Consider the following 23,242-nt stretch of genomic DNA (forward strand, 5'->3'; position numbering starts at 1 on the left):
GAACATAACACCCGCTGCAGGCATTCCCACCTGCACTCACACTGAAGCAAGGGAACCAGGCCTGCACCATAAAACAGGAGATAAAGTGCACATGAAGAGTCTAGTTGGTGTATTACACAACCAATCTAGTGGGCCCTTTATACTAGAGAATGCTGAAAAGGAACCACAGAAAGCTAATTATAGAGAGATTAGTGAGGAGAACATAGGAAATGCCAAGTCAGATGCTAAAACAATCTTTCAGTGGGAAACGAGTGTTCTTAGCAAGGTCGTGCCCAGTGGGAATGTGGGAACTTGTATTGGTTCTGACACAGCAGCATATCCTGATTGTGAAACCAGTCTAATTGAAAACGATTACAGAACCGACGGAGGGAATAAATGCCCAGATCTTACTGTTGTACCACCTTTTAACCACAGTTCAGTGTCACCTGAAGAGAAGGAGTGGGTTAATAGTGACAAAAGCCCAGAACTTCATCTCATTAACTCTGAATCAATTAAAGAAGTTTCTAATGCCGTTGGTAATAATGCATCAGAATCGAGCAAACGAAAACTAACATGCAAAGAAGAGAAAGAGAAACTTTGTTTGGATAAAGACAGTATTGGCCCTATCAGCACTGACTGCGTAGGCCCGTGTAGGACAAAAAGAAGAAATGCCAAATCCACTGCTAAAGGAGCCACTTTAAGTGGGGAGATGCATTTTTCAGAAAACTTTGAGATAACGTTTAAGAAAATAGCATCATGTGACACCTCCAGGGAATGCTCCTTATTGAGTGATGCCAACTCTGCTCAAGTGGATGCGCCTACAGCTGCCCCTGGCAGTGCTCCCCAGGAAACCCCTGCCATCCCAGCTGACAGCAAAGGACATGCAGTGCCAAGTGGTGACCTTGTTGCATCACCCACAGAGGACATCCTAAATGTATTTGAAAATCATTCAGAAACGGATTGGCACGGGATCCCCGAAACATTCTATGTTCATTGTTTGAATGAATTTTCCTATTACCCAAAGGGTGGGCTAGCAACTCGGGCACTTTTGGAAGGACTGGCAGGTGGGTGTGGCAGATATCAAGTGGGCTGTCTCTGGGCTAACACAGCCACAGAAAACATGACAGAAGATGCACAAATGTTTAATGAGGATTTACACAGTAAGCCCCAGTACTTAGAAAATACTTCATTTTCCTTGGAACAGACCCCTTATCAGCTACCAGTGTTGGCAGATGGTGTTGTCTGGGAATGGCAACATAGCGGCGGACAGTTAGTGAGTATGCTTTATCCGTGCTTGTTGTGTTGTGCTATGGCAGTTTTTCCCTTTTGATTGTGCTTATGGATATCAGTAAATTCTAGGTTGTAGGCAATCTGGAAGCTTTTGTAAGACTGTGAATGCATCAATTTAACCTTTTTCAAATGAGAAATGTGGATTACTAACGGATATTTAAGTCAGAGTGTGTGTATAAGTTGTTGGTGCTAAAGCATGCCCCCCTAATTACCCCCGCCCCAGCATTGTGCAGACCTCTTCTTATGGATGTTGTGTGTCTCTTACCCTTCTGAGAGAGGCTCTTGTCACATGGCAGTGTGATGTGTTTCAGCAAGTATTTGAAGTCACCTACAGCATGTCACAATTGGCAGAACACAAATGCATTTCAGGTGTGTTTTCTATTTGTATTATGTCTAAGGCAGAAAAATCTACTACTTGTAACTGGCCCTAAATCTTTAGTTTCAGTAAAAAATCACTCATGTCCTGACCTCAGGTTTGGAAGAGCTTTGCCGCTGATCTTGGGTAGCTAACTTGAGCATCTTTCTAGAAGTGCTTTAATGAATGCACATAGTATTCAGTAACAGGAAGCCAGTGTTGCTAAGCATACAGACGCATCGAAATGTTAGTAATGAAAAGACATGTACTTATCACTGTATGTGCAGGGGATTGGTTCCCAGATTCTATGGATGCCACAGTCATCCTCCTGCATACTTGATGACATTCTAAAATACTTGAAATATCTAGTAGTATGTAAGAGCTATGGAAATAATTGTTAAACTGTCTTGTTGAAGGAAATAACAGGGGGAAAAAAGGTGTTTAGCAATGCAGAATATCCCTCCAAATAGTTTTGATCTGTGACTTGTTTAATCTGTGGGTATGAAACCCATAGATACAAGTGGCTGACTTGAAATGGGGAATTTTTTTTCTTTATTCAGCCAATAGTTTATTTGTAGTAATTTTTATGGATCAGTAAGAAAAACTATTTGTAACAGGAAGGAGCTAGATTTCACTCAGATATTAAAGAGAGCGACTTAAAATGGGAATGATCTAGTGCTATGATTGAAGAAAGTGCCCATCAGTCTTGTCACACCTGCCTTTTCTCCATCCCCTCCTTGTTATGGACCTTTTATTTAAGTGTACACGGTCAGTAGTTACTATCAATTGCTAACTGTTGGTACATCTATGCAAAGCGCAGACTGAGTGCTGTCATTATCCTTATGGCTTTAAGTAAGGTGCATGCTGTTTTAAACTGGTTTTTCAACTAAGGGACAATGTCCAAGCAGAATACTGATTTCTTTTATTACCATGTTTGGTGGTGTTACCTTAATTTTCAAAACTTATTTTCAAAGTCGTTACAGACATTTTTAAACTATCCTTATTTTGAGAGCTGTGTCTCTGCAGATGAAGGGCCAAGGGTCTATAACATTGGCGTAGCTCAGAAGTCAGGGCAGCTTCAGGAATACACACTTGCCTAAGGCGTTCCCACCCCGTTGTCTATAATTTTTGGTTTCCCGCATTTACTCCCTTCCACACCCCTACCCTCAGCTCCTCTGGTACCTGTTCAGCAGCCTGTCGGCGAGATCATTCTGTCTTGCATCTATAAAATACACACTGTGATGCAGCACTATTTTTTAATAGAGCACAGTGTTTTGGAGGTACAGAGCATTAGGACTTGCAGGTGCCTCATCCTTCAAAGAGAAGCAGTGTTGACTTTTTAATGTGCAATCACTTAGAATGTGGCACCTAAAGGCAGCTTGCATCTGGCTTTAGTAATTTACCAACCTATAAATTTTCAGAGAAAAAAAATCTGGCTCATAGAGCCAGTAAATGAAACTAGGATTCTTGATAATCCTTTACAAGTTTCATATACCTATAAGCAAAACCCATGTTTTAAATAAATAGCAGGTTGGGTTTTGTTTAATAAAAATATTTTCCTGTTGACTTTTGAGAAGGCAGCTCTTGAGTGTTGTTTGCCTATATAGGGGTGCAGTTTTCTGATTACCGTCATGACCATTGCTCGATTACTTAACCTTTCTCTGTCTTGGTTTTCTTGTGAAATGCCGGTAGTGACTGCTGCCTGTTAAGCTTGTTCTGGTTGGAGAAGGCATGTAGGATATAGTGAGCTCTCTGCTGTTGGTGTGCCATTAGGGCTTGGAGGTCTTCATGCGTCATCCCTTTTGTCACTTTTCTCTCTGAATCCTATTTAGCTGCTCAAATTTGTGTAGCTTTCCTGGTTTCTGGTTTGGACATAGTCACTTAAATAATGGTTTCTTTCTTTCCTTTTTATAAACATTTCTCATTTTAGATTTATTTATGTCATTAAGTACACGAGTGTTTGCCTGCATGTAGCTGTGTACTATGTGTACCATGTGCACACCTGCTCCTGGCGCAGGTCAGAAGAGGGATCCAGCCCCCTGGACTGGAGGAAGAGGTTGTGAACTACCATGTGGGTACTGGGAACCAAACTCTGGTCCTTTGCAAGAGCAGCAAGCGCTCTTAACCGCTGTGCCATTTCTCAGCCCCACCCCCAGCTTCTCAGCCCCACCCCCAGCTTTGTGTTTTGCCTGAATGTATGTCTGCGCCATGTTTGTGTAGTGCCTGAGGAGGCCAGAAGAGGGCGAGAGCTGCAGTTTGATGTGGTTTTTAGCTGCCATGCGAGTACTGAGAATCAAGCCTGGATCGTCTGGAAGAGGGGCCTAGATTTAGCCACTGAGCCATCACTTCAGTACCCAAGATGCAATAATTTCTCAACAGTAGTGTCATAGTCCTATATGAACTAAAACTCAGTCATTTCGTGGAAAAGTCTATGTTTTTTCTGTGCTATTACTTTAAGTGTTCATTCAGTATATTTCCCAAGCACCTTTCTGTTAACGTTCTGAATGCTGCTGGTTATTAGCAACACAGTGGTAAGCAAAATGTGTTTGGAAGACTGGCACTGCCATGCTGTAGTAACTCTTGGGGTTGCTTGCAGGCACTTGACACACAGGAGGCCGTGTAATCTGTTTTTATAAACTACAGACCATGTATTGTTCATGCTGGTCAGCTGGAAACAGCACTAAAATGAAAAAGATTCGTGTGAGTTGGTATTAGTAATTTAAACCATGTATAGTATGTGTATGTGACAGAATTTGTTAATATATTGAATGAAACTGAAATAGAAAAACTTGATTTTGTATTTTGGGATACTGGAAAGAGAACCGGGCCTAATCCCAAAAGTGAGAGAGAAAAGTTATGTTATAGAGAATAATAATAATAGTTATAATTAAATTAAAACAGAACACCTGCATGGTGGTGATGCACACCTCTGATCCCGCACTGGGGAGGCAGAAGCAGGTGGGTCTTTGTGAGTTCAAGGCCAGCCTGGTCTACAGAGTAAGTTGTGGGACAGCCAAGGCTACACAGAAACCCTATCTAGAAAAAAGGAAAAAAAAAAAAAAAAGAAAAACAGAACAGACTCTTTGGAGGATTCTGATGATAGTTTCCTGAATCCAAACTCATGAAAATTGTATTCATTAAATATGTGGGTGTTTTTGTTTTTGTTTTTGTTTTTCAAAAAATGCAATGTGTACCTAAGTAAAGTTGTTAAAACTCTCTGTGTGGGGTGGGGTCACACTTACCTGTGTTCCTATAGAAACTTTGAATATTTGTTTTATATGGATTTTTTTTTAATTCAAGGATTTTTTTTTATTACAGGTTTTTATTCACTTTTCAGGCATGATACTAACATACCCCCTCAGCTGCTGAGCAAGCATCTGTAGCTTGTACACTGGCAGAATGGGCCAAAAGCTTGTCTTGTGACCCATTTTGAAAATAAAGTATCTTGAATTTTAAACACAAAACCAAACCTCTGTGTATGTGTGTATGTGTGTTTAACCAGCAGTATCTCAGTTCCTTTTAGCTTTGTGGGTGTTTTTGCACCAACCATTGTGTTCTGATTACTTAGCACAGTACTTGCATAGCCATGTTTGTGAGCATGTAGAATGTACTTGTTCTGTGGGTGCGAGAGAGAGAGGAGCTGAGAGGAGCCTTTGCAGAGGAGCCAAACACCGAAGATGAATTGGGCATTTAGTTGTAATTAAAGAATTGGTATTTCTTGCTTACACTTACTTGGAGGGAAAAAATCTGGCTTTTTTGGAAATACTTACCAAAGGAAATAATTCCAAATGGGTGCTTGCTTAGGCATCTGTTTTGTGGGCATGGTGTTGTAGTGACTTCCCAGTGAGTGGAAGTAGCAGAAGGTCAGCGTTGCTTTGAGAGGATGAGCATGGATACTGTATGACACTTGTATTGTCAGAAACAACATCAGGGTTTTCACTGGCAGCTTCCCTTAGCTGAGAATGTGGATCAGTCTACCTGTTTATACTTATAAATCTCCATGCTTCCTTAATGTAGCTCATTAAAGGTACTTCATGTGATACGGAGTGCAGACCCCTGGAACAACAGAGCCTGCCTGTTCTCAGCTTAGAACACTAGTTTGAGGCACACGCAGGACTGGGACCCCTTGTCCCTTCGTGAAGAGGCTTTACTTCAGGGTACCATGGCTGGTGGTGCTCTTGAAAAGGCTAGTGGGTTGTTGGAAAAGTGCAATGGCAGGGTGGGGTTAGTATTTGGGAAATAACTGCTACTGGGGTGTTTTATTTTCCATTGGATTGGAGAAAAACTCAGGGTTTGTAAATAGAAGAAAGCCAGGTTGGGGTTTGGTTGGGGTTTTGTTTGTCTGTTCCCTCGTAACAGGGAAAAACAAAATGGAAATGGAGAGTATTCACTTATTAGGGGAATGTTGTAACCTGTAAAGTGCATGAGCAAAGACCCCAAAGGAGATGAAAGGGCATGCTAGACAGGCTGGGCAGCTGGCGTGTCTGGAATTGAGTAAGGCCTAAGAGGTGGTGACCCTGTAAGAGTATTTGCTCTGGTCCTTTGAGCTGGACAATCTTTGGGTGAGGTCTCCAGCATCTGAGCAGAGGATGGATGCTATTATTGTCATTGTAACCAGTGAGCTAATGACTTAATGAGTGCCCAGTGTGTGCCAGGCATCCTGATAAGTGTTCTATGCCAGTGACTTAGTCATTTTTATCATCATCATGCTTATCATCATCATCTGAGTCTTTTTCTTTTTAAAATTAAAGTACTTGTTTAAAAAAAAAGGCAGCATGCAGATGTAAGCAGACCCTAGGTCTATAAACCACAATGCACCTTCTATACAGTTAAAATAGCTTCACATTGGATTTTACACTTTCACTACTAAATATACTTTAATGCAATTATCCACCACCAAACCCTGAAATTTTCCTGGTTACTTTTAAAAAGTGGCAAAAAGTCATTTCCAGGTGATGTTTGTTGAGCTGAGTAACTGCACAGCTGTCTGTAGGGTGCAGGACTCAAGCCCTGGCGGCATTAGCCCAGGTGAGATCCCTAGACTAGAAGTGTCAGCATCACTTGCAGCCCGCTGTAGTAGCCCTGGGGAGTCATTCTGAAGCTGCCAAGGTGATGGGAGGCTCTCAGGAATGGGAGCAAGTGGCTCTGCTGAGAGTGTGAGGTGTTTTCCTCCCTTATGCTACTCTGGCTTTCTTCTGTGCTTCAGGAGCCTTGGCTGCTGGGAGGAGCGTTGAAATTTTTCCATCTACATTGTATTTAATTTGTAAATCTATAAATTGGGATTTGCGTTAGGTCAGACAGGAAACCACTGCTTATACAGTTGTGAGGCTGTCGCTTGCAATGTGTAGTAAGCCCTATACTTAGAAGAAACTGTGAGGGGGATGGGTGGAGTTCTGACTGCATCAGCGTGGTTTCTTTTTGAGCCTCCTTTCGATCCCCAAAGGCTGTGTGTGTGTGTGTGTGTGTGTGTGTGTGTGTGTGTGAGAGAGAGAGAGAGAGAGAGAGAGAGAGAGAGAGAGAGAAGTGAGGCAGGCCTTTTAAGCCAAAATTCTCTTAATATTAGTGCTTGTTTTTTACTATAAACTAACAAAACAGTATGTGTTGAACTTAGGGTGCAAATACATATATGTGAATTTTTTTTCTAGGTCCCAGCAACTAAGGTTTCAGAGCTAAACCCTAATGCAAAAGTATGGGGGACTCCTATGTTACATTTGGAAGCAAGTAGTGCAGCTGTTGGTGTGAACGCCGCGTGGGATGAGGCCCCCGGCCATCCTGAAGACTGCAACCAGCAGGGTGAGTGGGGAGCCTGGTCTTGACTTGGAGGCCTTTGCCTTCCTTAACGTTTTAATCTGTCTTCTCCGCTCACACTTGTGTCCTGCTTTGTGATTGTATTTAGAGCCTTGGGAGCTTTTGTAATTCAACTAACAACTTTGAGTAACTGCCAGTGTAAGCTTTATTTTAAGGGAAAGTGATTCTTCTAACATGGCATCTTGGGATAAAATTGCAATTTATAGGATTGGATGCCATTGGCGATGGTGACAAAAGTCATGAGAATGCAGCACCACCAGACTTACAGGAGGCAGACCAGACAGACATGAGCACTCTGGCTCTGGATCACTCAGAATATGAACCTCTGCCTGAAAATAATGATACGGGTAAGCCTACTTTATGAATTTGTTTTCATTTAGAGTATGGGATTTTAGTTTCTTAGTCTTTGTTTAAATAATGTCCTTTAATGTTCCTTGAAACTGGTGGATTCAGAAATGAGACCATGGAGGGAAGATGTGCTGGAGAATAAGGCAGCTTCTGAGACAAAGGGCATTGAGCTGTGAGACGCACAAGGCTGTTCACAGGGTCAAGTGTTGAGAGGGACCGAGATGGAGAATTAGTGTTGGAATTGAGGTTAAGACAGGTTGGGTGGGCTGAGTGTTGCTAGAGATAGAATAAAGTTTGGATAAAGGCATTTGAAGCCTCATTGCAGAGTCTTGGAAGACAGAAAGATTTCGACTATGTCTGTCCCCTTTGTTAGTGCAGTGAGTGACAAGACGAAAGTAAGAAATTTGGGGAAGTAAACCTAAATACATTTTTCCCTATTTTATTTTTGTTTTTTACTGTTGCAGTGTGTAGTTGCCTCAGGTTTAAGGCAAGTCCTGGCTTGTGAGTCTTCATTGCTGGCTGTCGGCACCTGGAAGTGTAGGGAGTACTCTCTCAGTGAGCAGGAAATGTAGGGAGCACTCTCTCAGGGAGCAGGACGTGGAGTTGGCAGGCAGGAGGGTACCAGGTCTGCTGTGTGAGACACCACTTAGTGTAGGACTCTCAAATGGGACAAGATTAAGTCTTGTCACTTAAGGGAGAAAGGTGTTTATAAATACTCGATCTGCTTTAAACTGTGACAAATGAATAAGGTAAGGATTTATAAAGGAAAAAAATCAAACCATGTTGCTTTCCGGTGAATATGAATTAGCTATCTTGGATTTAAATGATTTAAGCCCCCGTATAAGCAAGGGCTCACCAGCATGTAGCACTTTGATTTGATCAGCTCCTCCTCATTAACCTAACACTAACTGGATAATAATTGGGAAATGACAAGATGTTGGGATAAACTAGAGGGATGGTGAAGTTGACTTTTTGATGTCAAAACAAGGGAATACCATTTAAAGTAGATTTCAAAAAAGAGTAACAGGCACTTTGTATACAAGTGTTGGGGATCCTGATAGTAAAATCAAAGGGATCAAAAATAATCTAAAGTTTAGGTTGCAAACGATACAAAATAGTATCAGAAAATAAAATAACATGTTAAAATGTTTGGAAATTGTAAATTCAAAAGAACTTGGTTCTTTGTAAAAGGGGTATTTAAGCTATTTTTTGGAAGGGGAAAAAAAAAAAAACAAAAAACAGAGACTTTAATTCTCTGTAGTAGCCAGCATGTGTGCTGATGTGAAATGCTTATAGGTACTGGGAAAGCGATTTCTTACCTTCAGTTTTGTTTTTGGTGTGATCTGCAAAACCCAGTCAGTTTGTAAAATGCTAACATAGGCACTGGATTTGATCCCCAACACTGTGGAATGAAACCAGATGAAGAGGAGGGTGAGGAAGGAGGAAATGTGAAGGCACTCGCCACCGCAGAGTGTTAGCGTTTCCTGAGCACAGTCGGCTGCTCTACCCTAGTAGAGCTCACGGGGATTTAAGCCTGACTCTCCATAACGAGTAACGGTCTCAAGCATCTTTATTTTCTTAAGATGTTATTCTTTATTATTCTTTGACAGTTTAATACATGTATGTACTGAAATTTGAGTCATTTTCACCCCAGTCGTCCCCCCCCCAAACTGAGGTCTTACTCATTGATTTTAATATTTTAATTAAGGTCACTTTTGTGACTGTGAATTGAGGCGGCTTGTCAGTGGTGTATCGCTTGCAGCCCCTCTCCCAGCACCTATGAACAGTGAGGGCTTCATGAGTTTCTCTCCACCGTTCATAATGAATGAAACAATAACAGGGTCAATTTTGTGCAGGTCACCACAGCTGCACTGAGGTCAGTACAGTGCCACTTCATGTGCCAGCAACACTGGCAGCACTCTCCGTCTTCTGTTATGTTACCTGAGCCTTGGATGCAGTAATACAGATGTCCCATTAAAGGGTGCTTTTAACTTCATAGAAAAATGGAGCAGAAAGTCCAGTACACAGTTTCCATACATGCCCCCCATAGACTTGTGCAGCCTCCCCCACCGTCACCACCACTCCCCAGCGTGCTGTGTTTGTTTTTTGTTTTTCCTTTTTTTTTATTAATTTATTCTTGTTACATCTCAATGTTTATCCCATCCCTTGTATCCTCCCATTCCTCCCCCCCCCCCCCCATTTTCCCATTATTCCCCTCCCCTATGACTGTTCCTGAGGGGGACCTCCTCCCCCTGTATATGCTCATAGGGTATCAAGTCTCTTCTTGGCAGCCGGCTATCCTTCCTCTGAGTGCCACCAGGTCTCCCCCTCCAGGGGACATGGTCAAATGTGAGGCACCAGAGTACGTGAGAAAGTCATATCCCACTCTCCACTCAACTGTGGAGAATGTTCTGACCATTGGCTAGATCTGGGTAGGGGCTTAAAGTTTACCACCTGTATTGTCCTTGGCTGGTGCCTTAGTTTGAGCGGGACCCCTGGGCCCAAATCTGCCTATCATAATGTTCTACTTGTAGGTTTCTAGGACCCTCTGGATCCTTCTACTTCAGTGTGGTGTGTTTTACAACCAGTGAGCATGTGTGGAAACATCAATATCACCCAGAGTTCCTGGTTTATAGTTTATATGAGGCTTACTCTTGATGTTGTACATAATGCCCTTTATCAGTCTGTAACATCGTGGATATTCCCACTGCCAAAGCAGTCAGCTGTGCTTTCTGTTAACTCCTCCTCCCCAGTTTGTTTGTTTGTTTGTTTGTTTGTTTTGTTTTTAGAGGGTGGTTTTGTTTTGTTTGCCTTTGTAGGTTTGCCCTTTTCAGGTTATCAAAGAGGAAGCAAGCCTTTTCTGCTTGACCTCTTAGGCTTGGTAATATGCATTTGTGGCCCTCTCCATGTCCTCACATGGCTTAACTGCTAGTTTAGCCTGAATAATTCTAGCAAAGCACAGTTTATCCAGTCATTTGCTGAAAGATACTTGGTTGCCTTTGGGTCTTGACAGTAATTAATAAAACGATAGTGAACATTAGTATGCAAGTTTTTGTGTAGACATAAGAGATTTTGAGTCCTTTGGCTAAACATCAAGGAGTATGATTATTGTATTACATGGTAAAGTATGTTTAGTCTGTAAGGAACAACCAGCTGTCTGTGGTGCAGTATTTTAGCCTCGTGTTTTGTTGCTTTGTTGTTAGGCATGTATGTATTAGTCCTTGTTATATCTTCATGGAGATTTGGCCACATCATTAAAGCAGTTAACATGCTATGTCTCCCCCCCCCCCCATATTTTTCAAGATGAGGTGTTATACTGGCTTGGAGCTCAGTCTTCTAACTTCATTTCCCAAGTGCTGGCATTTCAGAAATGCCATCATGCTCAACTTTTCCTATTGGTTTTGTTTGTTTGTTTTTTCTGCATTATGAAATTTATCATTTTGTGTATGTATGTGCATGCTTGCTTGCTGGGAATAGGATCCATCGCCTTGTAAGTACTAGGCATATGTTCCTTATTGACCCAGACCCTCAGCCCCTTACTTACTATATTTTAATGTACAGGTCAGTGGCACTGAATACTGTTGTATAACCATCGCTGTTATGTGTCCTTAAATTCTTTGCATCTTATAAAAAGCTGAAACTTTATAGCCACTGAAATAACTGCCCATTTCCCCTTTCCTAACCCTTGACAGGCACCAATTCTCCTTTCTGTTCTGTGAATTTGCCTCCTTTAGGAACCCTATAACATGGAACTAGACAGCATATATGTTTTTGTAAATGGCTTATTTACTTAATGCCATAATGTCCTTAAGGGTTATCTATATTGTACCATATGTCAGAATCTGCTTTCTTTTCGGGGCTGAATAGTAACACTTCACTATATCTCGTTGTTTGTCTAGTCACTTGGAGTTGCTCCCATCTTTTAGGCACTGTGAGTAATGCTGCTGGTTCTGCATTGCTGATCCCTTACCAAATAGGATTTGCAGACACTTTTTCCCATTTTTGTGGGTTGTCTGACTTAGTTGATAGTTGATGTACAAAAGTGTCTTGTTTTTGTTTTTGTTTTGTTTTTGAGACAAGGTTTCTCTGTGTAGCCTTCCTGTCTTGCACTTGCTTTGTAGACTAGGCTGGCCTTGAACTCACAGAGATCTGCCTGCTTCTGCTTCCCTGAGGGCTGGGATTAAAAGCATGCACCACTGCACCCAGCAAAGTGTCTAATTTTTATAAAGTGCTGTTTGTCTGTTTTTTCTTTTATAATCTGGGGTTTGCTGCGGCATCTGCAATATGGTAGAGTCCAGTATTCTGAAGCTTTTAATTTATGCTTTGCTTTCATCTATGAGTTTTATGATTCTGATTTTACCTATATATAAGGCTATGCTGTCCTCATGATTCTTTTTTGTCTGGTTGTTAAGAATCTTAATTTTTATTTCTGTGTATATGCACATGGACATGTGTGTAGGTAGAGGCCAGAAGAGGCCATTGGAGTCCCAGGAGTTACAGGCAGTTGTGGGCTGCCTGATATGGATGCTGGGAACTGAACTCTGTTCCTCTGTGAGAGTAGCCTGTACGTTTAGCATCTGAGCCATCACTGAAGCCCACCTCCACACCCTTTCATTCTTTGCTCATAGAGATCCTCAGTTTCTCCAGCACTCTGGAAAAGATTGCCTTTCTCCTTTCAGTGGCCTTAGCCTCTTGTTAAAGATCATTTGATTACACACATGAAGATTTATATCTAGGTCTTTTTTCTATTTTTGTGTAGTATTCTGTCATTATGCCAGTATTACCTCGACAGTGTAGCAGAGGCAGGAGAAAGAGGATAGCATTTCAACAACTTACGCGCTGCCATATGCCAGAAATAAAATCAACCTTATTCATGTGGTATACCATACATAAACTAATTTCAAATGATTATGAACAAAAACCATAGAACCTTAAACAGTAAAACTAATAAAAGAAAACTTGCTTAATATTACATTAAGATTTCTTATGTACAGCCTCTAAAGGAAGACTAATAAGAGAAAAATTCAAAATTTGATTATATAAGCATTTTAAATGATCATTTCAAACGGTGTCAGTATCTATAAATCGCATCTGGTGAGGACTTGCATCCAACAAAACTCAGTGAAACCACCCAGTAAGAACATGAACAAATAGACACAGCAACACTGAAAATCTCTGTGTACCCAAGGGTTCGTGAGCTTCCAGTTCCACATGTGAGGCTCCAAGAACTAACAAGTCTGAAATACCCTCAACTCTAGGAAAAGGAGTATGGTCACAGCATAGCTACAGAAGGGGACAGAGAGGTGAACCCCCAGCAGAGAGCTCTGTCTTTCGGAGCCATTGCCACAGTAGGGAACCTGAAACTACGAAGCTCTGTGACTGTGGAGTTTACCTCCAAGAGCTTGCTCAGGGCCTCCCAGTGACTGTTCAGAGACAGTTCTTGGGCTTCTGGTAAAAGGAAGTGGGAAAGACCCATTGTCATGTACTCCAGAGTACACTGTCCTCCTTGACAACAGTTGCCCTCAGAAGGGGGGGCCACACCCCACATCTAACCCTCTCTCTTCTCACCTTACAGTGATGTATTTACCACAAGTTTGATTGAGTAGTGACAGAATCCACCTAATGTGGTTTTTCCTGTGCAGGATCCTGTCTAGAACACCACATTACCCTTAGTCATTATGCTGCTTTGGGCTCCTCACTCTTAACAGTTCTTAGACTTCCTTTGTTTGTGATAATCTTAATGGTTTTGAGGAGGAGCAGCCACGTGTTCTGTGGTACTCCATGTCTATATTATGGAGTAGGGAGAAGTCCACAAGGATAAAGCATCGTTTTCATGATGAAACTTCGCATGATTGCCTTGACGGCCTGCTGAAGTCTCGTTAGTTCTTAACTGTTCTGTAGTTATGATGGGGGGGGCAGGGGGGATGGCTTGTACATGCTGAGTAAAACTGTTGCTTTGTTTATTTTTTGTTATTGTTATTTTAAAAAGAAAATAACCTCACACCTTGTACTATATGTTGCTGGTGGTAGTCATCTGGAGCCTCACTGCTGTCACTCGGCCCAGCAGCCTGTGCTCGGGTGAGCACTCTTCTCTTACTGTCACAACCCTAGCTTCTTAGATGCACTCTCTGACTGTCTGCACAGTCACGAGCATCCTGCACTGCTAAATCAGTCTCCATATACAGCACATCTGTGTCCTCCAGCTAGGTCCTTCAGAACAGTGTTTTGCGCTACCTGTCCCCATGTCCTGGCCACCTGACCAGTCCCTCCTGAATCTGTTTAAGGCAGATAGTTGTCCTTACAGTACGACAGTTGCATTTATCAGCTTTTTAAAGACCCCATTCTGGTCAGCCCTATTTAGGGGGTGGGAGGGTTCTCCTTTTTTTTCTCTTTTTGTGGTACTGGTGATTGAACCTCAGGCTCCTAACATGCTCTGCAGCACTCTGCCCGTGAACTGTATCTCACCCACTTTTTAAAGTACCTATTCTCTCTCTCTTTCTCTCTCTCTCTCTCTCTCTCTCTCTCTCTCTCTCTCTCTCTGTGTGTGTGTGTGTGTGTGTGTCTGTCTGTCTGTCTGTCTGTCTGTCTGTCTGTCTGTTCCTCAGGAACTACACTGGTCTCTCGGATCCGGGGCTCACTAATTAGGCTGAGTCGTTGGCTGACAAGCTTCAAGGATCTACCTGCCTCTGCCTCAGCCCCACTCTGAGCCAGTGTTGGGGTCATAAGTGTGTAACATAAGTGTGTAGCATCGCCCTCAGCTTAGTTACATGGATGCAGGGACTCAAGTCCTCATAGGCCTGCACAGCAAGCACATACCAACTAAGCTACCTCCCCAGCCCCTTGTGCAGTTTATGGTTGGTGATTCCTTCACCCCAGTAAATGATTTTCTTCTCTCACTCCCAGCCCCCGTCTACTTCACATTTTCCTGATAGTCTTCAACAGATGTGTCTCTGGCCACTGGCTTTTCTACTGCTTCAGAGCAGAGGGTTGTCATGCCCTTGGGCAAAGTGACACGCCTTTTGTCTTCCTCTGTTGGCTTTAGTGCCCTATGGTTTGAGTCCTGAATGGTGGTCTGCCCTCAGCGATTGTGTTAGCCTCTTGAACATGCTACTATTACTTCATAGTTTGTCTGTATTAGGGAACCATGGTGATCTTTCCAAAATGTTACCCCCAAATTGGTTCCCAGTCACATTCAAATTAAAAATTGAACAGCCTCCTTGATGAGACTCATCCATGCATCATTCAGTGACTTTCTTTTTTACTGAAGCCCTTCACTCTGCAGTTAGGCCAGCCTCCTCACTGTCTGTCGGCCCCGCCTCTCAGGGCCTCTGGAACTTACCTCTACTTTCCTCATGCACTGTTTGGCCCTTATTGGCTCAGACGGCGCTCCCACGTGGGGCAGCGGCTGCTCTGGCCCCTTGCCAGGCTGCTTCCCTCTGGCTCACTTGAGCCTCACTGTGCTGGCAGTGGCTTCTTTAGCTGTGTGTTGCCTGCCCTTCTCACTGGAATGCTGGCCTCCTGAGAGCAGGGCCTTGCTTGCTTTAGGCTGAATTCACAGTTCCTAAACAAGTAAAAGTCTCTTCAGTGTGGACATAGAACGAGAGCTGAAATGAGATAACCAGGGTAAGGAAGTGTGCAGATCAGCATTGGCACGTCTCACTTTCACTTTCAAGTCTCACAGGTTTGTGTGTTTTGTTCCCGGGTTATTTTAGCTGTTTTGTTTCTTTTTGCTAGTGAAGATTTTGTGAAAGCACAGTGTAACACTGCTGTGAGCTGTCTGTTCTGTGTTTGTTCTAAGTTCCCCACCTTGTCTTTCTTTTTCATACTCTTTAACCCTGACTTTTAGAATACAAGTGTCTTTGCGTTCCCCTGGCTGACTTATGTGTGAACACTCTTCAGTGTTCCAATACCTTTCAAATCAGTGACATTAAATACTACTTCCTAGGGTGTCCTGACTACTAAGGGTGGCAGGGGCTTTCAGCCCAGACTTCACTCTGCTAGAGGACATCGCCTCACCTGCTGCTGTCTGGCTGTACACACATAAGTAACCTGCAGTGCCTGAGCAGTGTCCTCTGGATGTAGAGGAGCTTTTATGCCCTAGGACTCTGATTTTTATGCTTCCATTTGGGGTGGATTGGTTTCATCTGTATTTATCTTTTTGTTGTTGTTGTTCTCATTCTTTCCTTTATCTTTATTTTACTGTTAGAGTCAGTGTTCTTGTTTGTTATCTGAAAATCTTTTTTGAAGTAAGGCAAAACACCAAGGAAGCCCGTGCCTACTATTTTGTGTTGGCAAAGTTACTGCTAACCTTTGTTAGTAATGAAATTTAATCATTGTTTTCTCACCTACTGTTTTTTGTTTTAGGGGAAGTGATTTTGTCTTGTTTTGCCTTTCATGGTTTACTGTTTTCTAGCAGGTAAAATAGCGCTTTTCATATTATTGTGCAGATATATGCAGGCAAAAACACTGAAATGCCCTACTGTATTACCTGATTGGTAAATTTGAAGCCATTTTTTTTTTCTGAGTTGTTTATTACTTCTATGTAGGAGGAAATGAGTCTCAACCAGAAAGCCAGGAAGACCCTCGGGAAGTTCTTAAAAAAACATTGGAGTTCTGCTTGTCTAGGTAAGGCTATTAGTGACGTTTCTAATGCCTGGTATCTCCTGAATTACACATTGGCTATTGGCTACAGATGTGATTTTTTTTCATAGTAGTATGTTTATAAATAACATAAATAAATTGCTAGTAGTGACCCTCAGGCCGGGAATCCCCAGAGTTTGTCTCAGATCCACCTTGGTGATGATTGTCTGGACTGTTGTTTCACTATGGATTCCTGCTTATGCACAACATAGCATGGTCAGTCTGCCATAGCACCTTCCAATAAATGGCCAAACACTGCTTTAGTGGAGTGTTTTATTTATATGGTGCTCACATTTACATTCATGTTTGGCGTAGTTTCCCTTAAATGACATTTTGTTGAAAAAATGTAGACATGTGGATGGGTTTGAGGTAACTGGCCACAAATGAAGTTTGCTGTAGCTCTGGGGACTCCACTGCGTCTGATGAGGGTTCCACAAAGACAAGCGGGCTTGTTTAAGATAAAGGAACAATGTCTGAGCCTTCTTCCTTCCTCTCATCACAGCTTAGTACATTACTGAGTTTTAGCAAATGACATGGTGTAAAAATAAGACACTTGTACAAAATTTGCAAAGCCCTGTTCCTTGCCATTCACAACCCTTGGTGTGTGGCCCTCCCGTAGCTACAAGTGTCACCATCTGAGATAAGGGACAGATGAGCAGAGCTCCTCTCAGGGGAGTCAGTTTCTTCAACTGAATGCTGACTGTTTGCTCTTCTCCGAGAGATACTGTCAGACACTATAAGAAGGTCTGTGTCACCCATTACTGTATTTAGTTTTGTGGTGGTTTTGAGACTTTGTGTGTTATATTTCATATGGTCTTTTCCCAGAGAATTCACCAGAAACATTTTCTTTGGTCCAAATGCCAGGAAGTCGTGCATCTTGTCCTGACTGCTGGTTGTATGGTTTTCCTTCTACCCTGGTAGAAGGTGCTGATCCTGTTTCCTTCTTGTTAACTGTGGCTGTCGAGGAGCCAGAACCTGCAGTACCCCTAATGTGTGTCCAGACTTCACAGTGCACTGGGGTGCTGGTTTTCTCCTGATTTGTTTGTTTGTTTGTTTGTTTGTTTTTGTTTTTTGTATTTCTTCTAGCCTTTTCACTCATTTATCTGGATTTTCTTCTTGCAAAAAAAAAAAAAGTGTACATTTCAAATAAATTGCTCAAACACTGTCCAATACAAGATGAGCTATAACTGCATCCAGCTTTTTGTTCTTTTGGTTTTTTTTAAACAGGATTTTTCTGTGTAGCCTTGGCTATCCTGGAACTTGCTGTGTAAACCAGGCTGGCCTCCAACTTAGAGATCCACGTACATCTGCTTCCTGACAGCTGAGATTAAAGGCGTGTGCCGCCATTCCTGGCTATAACTGCATTTTAAAAGAATTAATCCGCTGGCTAATTTTGATTGTATCAATTGAACAAATATCAAATGGACTCAGTTCTCATTCCAGAACTGTCCCACACCACACCATACCTTGTGTAAATTGGTATTACTAGAGGTGAAACTTTTTAAAAAGAACTATCAGCTAAAAGAGTTTGCTTTCTTTCAACAGGGAGAATCTTGCTAGCGACATGTACCTTATATCACAGATGGACAGTGATCAGTATGTGCCAATTACAACAGTAGCTAACCTTGACCATATCAAGAAACTCAGCACTGACGTGGATTTGATTGTTGAAGTGCTAAGATGTAAGTAGATGACAATTTGAAGGGAGAAGATCGCTGTCTTCACATTACCTGTTGCGTTGTGAGCCTTCTTTACACCAGCAGGCCTCAGACAGGGCTTGTGGGCAAACTAGATACTCTCTGGAGGTCTATAACAGGAGCATTGATTGAATCTATAGTGAAAAGTCAAAAAGATTATGGGCTAACTGAAAGAGAAGAAGAATCTTTTGATTAGAAAATTTTAAAGACAGCTGCTAAATTAATGAAAACCAAAATAAGTAATAACATTTATAAAGTAAAATACATTTGTTTAGCTACTAAAAGAGTTCTTTCCAACTTGTTGCTTAAGCTTTGATGAAGTATTGTACTTTTTCCTTAGAACAATATTGAATAAAGTTGTTTCTCAGAAACTTGACACATACAGTGAATATTTGCTACATAGTAAATGGCACTTCAGGAGATATAAGTCTTTTAAAAGTGTTACCTTTTATTTCCGCACCTTCTCTAGTTTATTTTCTTAAAAGTTAGAAAGTAGCTCTGCCTTTGAAGTGGTTGGCATTAGGATGCTGTATTTGAAGGTTTTAGCCAGTTAGCGTGGAGCGTGGGTCTGTGGGTGAGGCACCACAGTGAGGCTCAGGCTCCTCTGCCCCTCCCAAAGCTTCGCTGGCCTTGGGATGCTTTCTGTACATTCTTTGCTGTGATGTTTTCATTTCCTTTTAAATCAGATTTTTATTATTTAAAAAACCACTTTTTGTACTCAAGCTACAAATCCCAGATAGTAATATTCCCTGTTCCCTCCCTTGAGAATGATGTGTGTGTGGTCCAGCTATAGTGGCAGTTCACAAGGAATGTGGTGTGCTGTATTCCACACATGCTGGGACGTCCGTATTGTTTACAGACGTTTGAATGATTAGATATTGCTGCGTCTGAATTAAAGCCTTATTTTTCCTACCAGTCAGCATTTTTGTAGGTAGATGTCTATGTCGTTTAGTTCCTATTCATTGATAAGACAGTCATTTCAAACATTTTACTGTGTGCATTGGACTTAGTAGTAATATTAAAAGATTGATATCTTCGTTTAGAACTTAATTAGACTTAAAAGACTTTTTAAAAATTTATATGTGCATATATATATGTGTGTGTGTGTGTATATAGTGCTGTGTGTATTTGTTTGCTTGTGTGGTACTTGTGTATTTATGTGGGAGTATGTACCATCGTGTGTGCACATGGAGGTCATGTGGACTTTTGGAATTTTTATTTTTTTTTATTTTCAATGAATTTTAGGGATTGAACTGGAGTCACTGGGCTTGAGCAGGTAGCACCTTTACCTCATTGAGTCACTTGCCACCCTTTTAATTGTATTTTCTAGTCACAAATAAGATTTCTCATTTTTCTATCCCTATACAAAAAGCTAAAGAACTGGCAAACATAATTATCAATAGGACTTTGAAGCAGATCATATATATATTCTCCCCACCCCAGGGCAATAGTTTACTTTCCAGGATTACCTTTTAGAATACAGACTTGGGGGGCGGGTGTAGTTGGGTTTGGTTCCATTGGATCTAGTTAAAAGATCAGTATTTGTCTATATGCTATTACACTAAATCTGTACCACTGACCAAAGTTGTCAGTTTTCACTGTGGAAAGGAGGAAACCATTAATACTGTGTCTGCTGCTTCTAGTATTTGATCTGTTTGGTCACCTCATTGTGTGCATGTTTGGTAGCTCTTGTAGGACCTTTTAAATTTATATATTCCTTCAGTTTGAAAATTTGACAAACAAGATGGGTTTATCAAACTGGTAGTCTGTTTTGGCTTCAAACATTTAATATTTGGCCAATGATACAACTTTTTCCCGTGTGTTTGGTAGTGAGTGGTTCACATTCTGTTTATTTTATATATATAATGTGTGTTTTATCATTTATTTATTTATTTATTTTCTCTTCACAGCTTTACCTTTAGTCCAAGTGGATGAGAAGGGAGAGAAAGTAAGGCCAAACCAGAACCGGTGCATAGTAATACTGCGTGAGATACCCGAGTCTACCCCTGTGGAAGTAAGTGCTTCCTCTGCTTGTGCTGCTTGACATGTTCCTGAGGTGTCTTTGTTGGCAATTGTTTATATATGTATTTCATCTGTTTTTGATGGGGATTATTTAAGAAAAACACAGAAAAGCCTTTCCTCAGGATATACATGCTGATAGAGTGCGACTCACTTGTGGGGGAAATAAATGTCATACCTTTTGGTCTCAGGATTCCTTTACACATTTAAATTTTTAAAAAATAATAGGATTTGTATGTTTCAGTAGCTAGAAATCAAAAATGAAATAGATTAGATATGTAATGGGCGAGGAGAGTACATGGTGTGGCTCTTTATTATTTTACTGTTTGTTTTTGTTTGTGTGTGTTATTTTGTTGTACTTGTTTTGTTTGGGCTTGTGGCATTTTGTTTGGATTTTTGCCTCACTTGATACAACTCTCTTTTTGGTTAGTTGATTCGTTGTTTGAGTTTTGATTTTCTTTCTTTCTTTCTTTCTTTCTTTTAAAGATTTATTTATTATGTATACAGTGCGTATTAGATCACATTATAGACGACTGTGAGCCACTATGGTTGCTGGGAATTGAACTCTGGAAGAGCAGCCAATGCTTTTAATTGCTGAGCCATCTCTACAGTTTTGGTTTTCTAGAGGCCGGATTTCACTATGTAGTCCAGGCTGGCCTTTAACTCATGATCCTCCTGCCTCAGACTCCTGAATGCCTGCACTGTAGGTGTGAGCCATGATGACTGGCCCTAATATTTACCATTCTAGTGCTTTCAGGCACGTCTAGCCTGCACGCAGCCTGGGATAACTAAGAGTGCCATCCGAAATAACTGTAAACTTAGATAACACGTGATGGGTGCTGTGTGCTTCTTGTGTAAGTCACTTGCACGAGTCCTTAAACATGACTTTGTTGAATATATCGCTTTGTTGCATGTCTAAAGGTTGAACAAGCCTAAATCTAGCCTTTCTGTCAGGTTCCTTTTTTTTTCCCCCCTCCTGATTGCTTTGAGATATCTTGTGGTGCAAATCTATTGGTGCTGAAAACAATTTTTTTTCAACTTTAGTATATTTGAGAGAATACCGATTGCTTATTAAAATTTTGTTGTTGTTGTTTGTTTGTTTTTGTTTTTTGGTTGGTTGGTTGGTTTGGGTTTGGTGGGGGTGTGGTTGGTAAAGTTTCTGGATTGACAGAGAGTGCTCCCCCACCCCCAGATCCTAGTTTCTGTATTTTAAACACATTGTTCTCTTCTGGTCTGCATGGTTTCTGCTGGGGGGAAAATCTCCCAGTTATTTTCTTTGTTCCTCTATATTATATGTCTTTTTTCTCTGGCTCTTGAGAAATTGTCTCGTTGGTTCAAGCAGCTTGATTGCGGGTTGCCTTCTGGCAAAGCTTTGAAGTTGATCACTCTGTGTCTCTGTCCCTCGTTCTCAGGCGTCCTGTCTCTGAGCACTGGAGATGGGCACTCAGTTCCTGTTCTGGTGTCATTGTTTGTATTATTTTAGGGATGATCTTACTGATCTTTCTTATTTTAGGCCAGCCTTTTCTAGTTCCTTATATGATTATTACTTCACTAGACACTGAGTGGTTTTGACTTGTAGTAAATACTCTGAAGTGCAGCTAAGCTCCTTGGTGGTGTGTACACGTGTCATCCTGGCTACTCAAGACTAAAGCAGAAGGGGCCAAGCCCAGGAGCCAAACAGCAAGATGACCCACTCAAAAAGGGGGAGGGGGCAAAAAACTACATGTGAAGCAGTTCAGAGCAGCCTTCACACAGGCTCCTTCCTGTTCACTTGCACACCTGTTCTCTGAGTGAAGGATTTCTCACTCTGGCTGCCCACTGAGCTGGCCTGAGGGTTATATTCTACCTGACCATCCCAGTTGTTTTGTTTCTGGCCAGTGACCTAGAGAGAACCCTCCATAAAGCTCTGGAGACTTGCCCATCCTGCGACCCAGAAACCCTAGGCTGGGTGCTCTTGGCCCACTCTTTGTTTTCTCAGGGGAGGCTCTTCTATCCTGCTAATGACAGGTGTCTAAAAAGCCTTTACAGAACATGTTTTATCTTTTTACTTTTGACTTGTGCCATTTGGGACTGTAAATCTAGTTCAACTTGGCCAGAAGCAAAAAAGTTCAGGTAATATTTTTGGTTTTCAAATTATCTTTTAAAATGAAATTCTGTATTTATCAGCATGCTAATAAAATACCATGTTTTCTTCCTCTTCCTTTCCCTCCCCTTCCTTTTCTTTCCCCTCTGTCTCCTCCCCTGCCCCTCCCCCTTTCCTGCTCTTTCCCTTCCCCTCCCCTTTCTTTCTCTTTCCCATCTCACCTCCCACTTCCCCCCACTCCCATCCCCCCTCCCCCACCCCCACGTCCTTCTCTTCTTCTGTTAAAGATTCCTGTACCCCAGCCTGGCCCAGTCTCTGCGTAGCTGGGGATGATCTTGAGTGCCACAATGCTTAGTTGATATGGTATTGGGAATCAAACCGAGGGCTTCTTATGGGCTAGGCAAGGCTTGCTTCCAAGTGAGCTATATCCCAGCCCCTACTGTTCATATCACTTCCAGTTCCTTGTGAGTAGGGAAAGCTGCCAGTCTTCTCTGTGGCGTGTGATCCTGTGTCTACTCCCTGCAGGCTATCTGAAAAAGGGTTACAAGTACATCATAGCACGAGAGGATAAGTTCTCCTCCTAATTTGATAAAGACAAAATTTTGCCTATGAGGACTAAATTCTAATTTCTCTGTTTCCTATAGGAAGTAGAAGCACTATTTAAAGGAGATAATTTACCAAAATTTATAAACTGTGAATTTGCCTATAATGATAATTGGTTTATTACCTTTGAAACAGAAGCTGATGCACAGCAGGTAAGTACGCTCCTCCACCAACCTGCTAAGTCTGTAGTTTACCCATGTGTACCATCAGTGTGTAACAGCACCGTGTTAAGTGCAGTAAAACTGAGTTCTGGGAACCTATGGGTTTGTGTTTGTAGCACTACTGAAAGCGTGTCACATGTCACATCACTTAAGTGTATTGTGAAGAAGCAGTCTTGGAAAATCAGATCTGCCTCATATATGGGAAGAGAAAACTTATGTTTGTAAAGTAGGGAAATTTGCACCTAACCCAAACCTGTGA

General features: G+C 41.7%; 1 protein-coding gene across 3 annotated transcripts in view; it reads left to right on the forward strand.

Annotated features, from left to right (window-relative positions):
* Larp4b (La ribonucleoprotein 4B) overlaps nucleotides 1-23,242 on the forward strand; it is an 83,007-nt gene that overhangs the window by 36,212 nt on the left and 23,553 nt on the right. For all 3 annotated transcript variants that reach the window (XM_051151458.1, XM_051151459.1, XM_051151460.1), the window contains exons 4-9: nucleotides 7,270-7,417; nucleotides 7,639-7,779; nucleotides 16,327-16,405; nucleotides 17,966-18,102; nucleotides 20,028-20,131; nucleotides 22,864-22,974. In XM_051151458.1, coding sequence (XP_051007415.1) covers nucleotides 7,270-7,417; nucleotides 7,639-7,779; nucleotides 16,327-16,405; nucleotides 17,966-18,102; nucleotides 20,028-20,131; nucleotides 22,864-22,974 — 720 coding nt within the window. The remainder of the gene's footprint in view (nucleotides 1-7,269; nucleotides 7,418-7,638; nucleotides 7,780-16,326; nucleotides 16,406-17,965; nucleotides 18,103-20,027; nucleotides 20,132-22,863; nucleotides 22,975-23,242) is intronic.

The sequence above is a fragment of the Acomys russatus genome, chromosome 9 (genome assembly GCF_903995435.1).
Source record: "Acomys russatus chromosome 9, mAcoRus1.1, whole genome shotgun sequence".
Classification (NCBI taxonomy): Eukaryota; Metazoa; Chordata; class Mammalia; order Rodentia; family Muridae; genus Acomys; species Acomys russatus.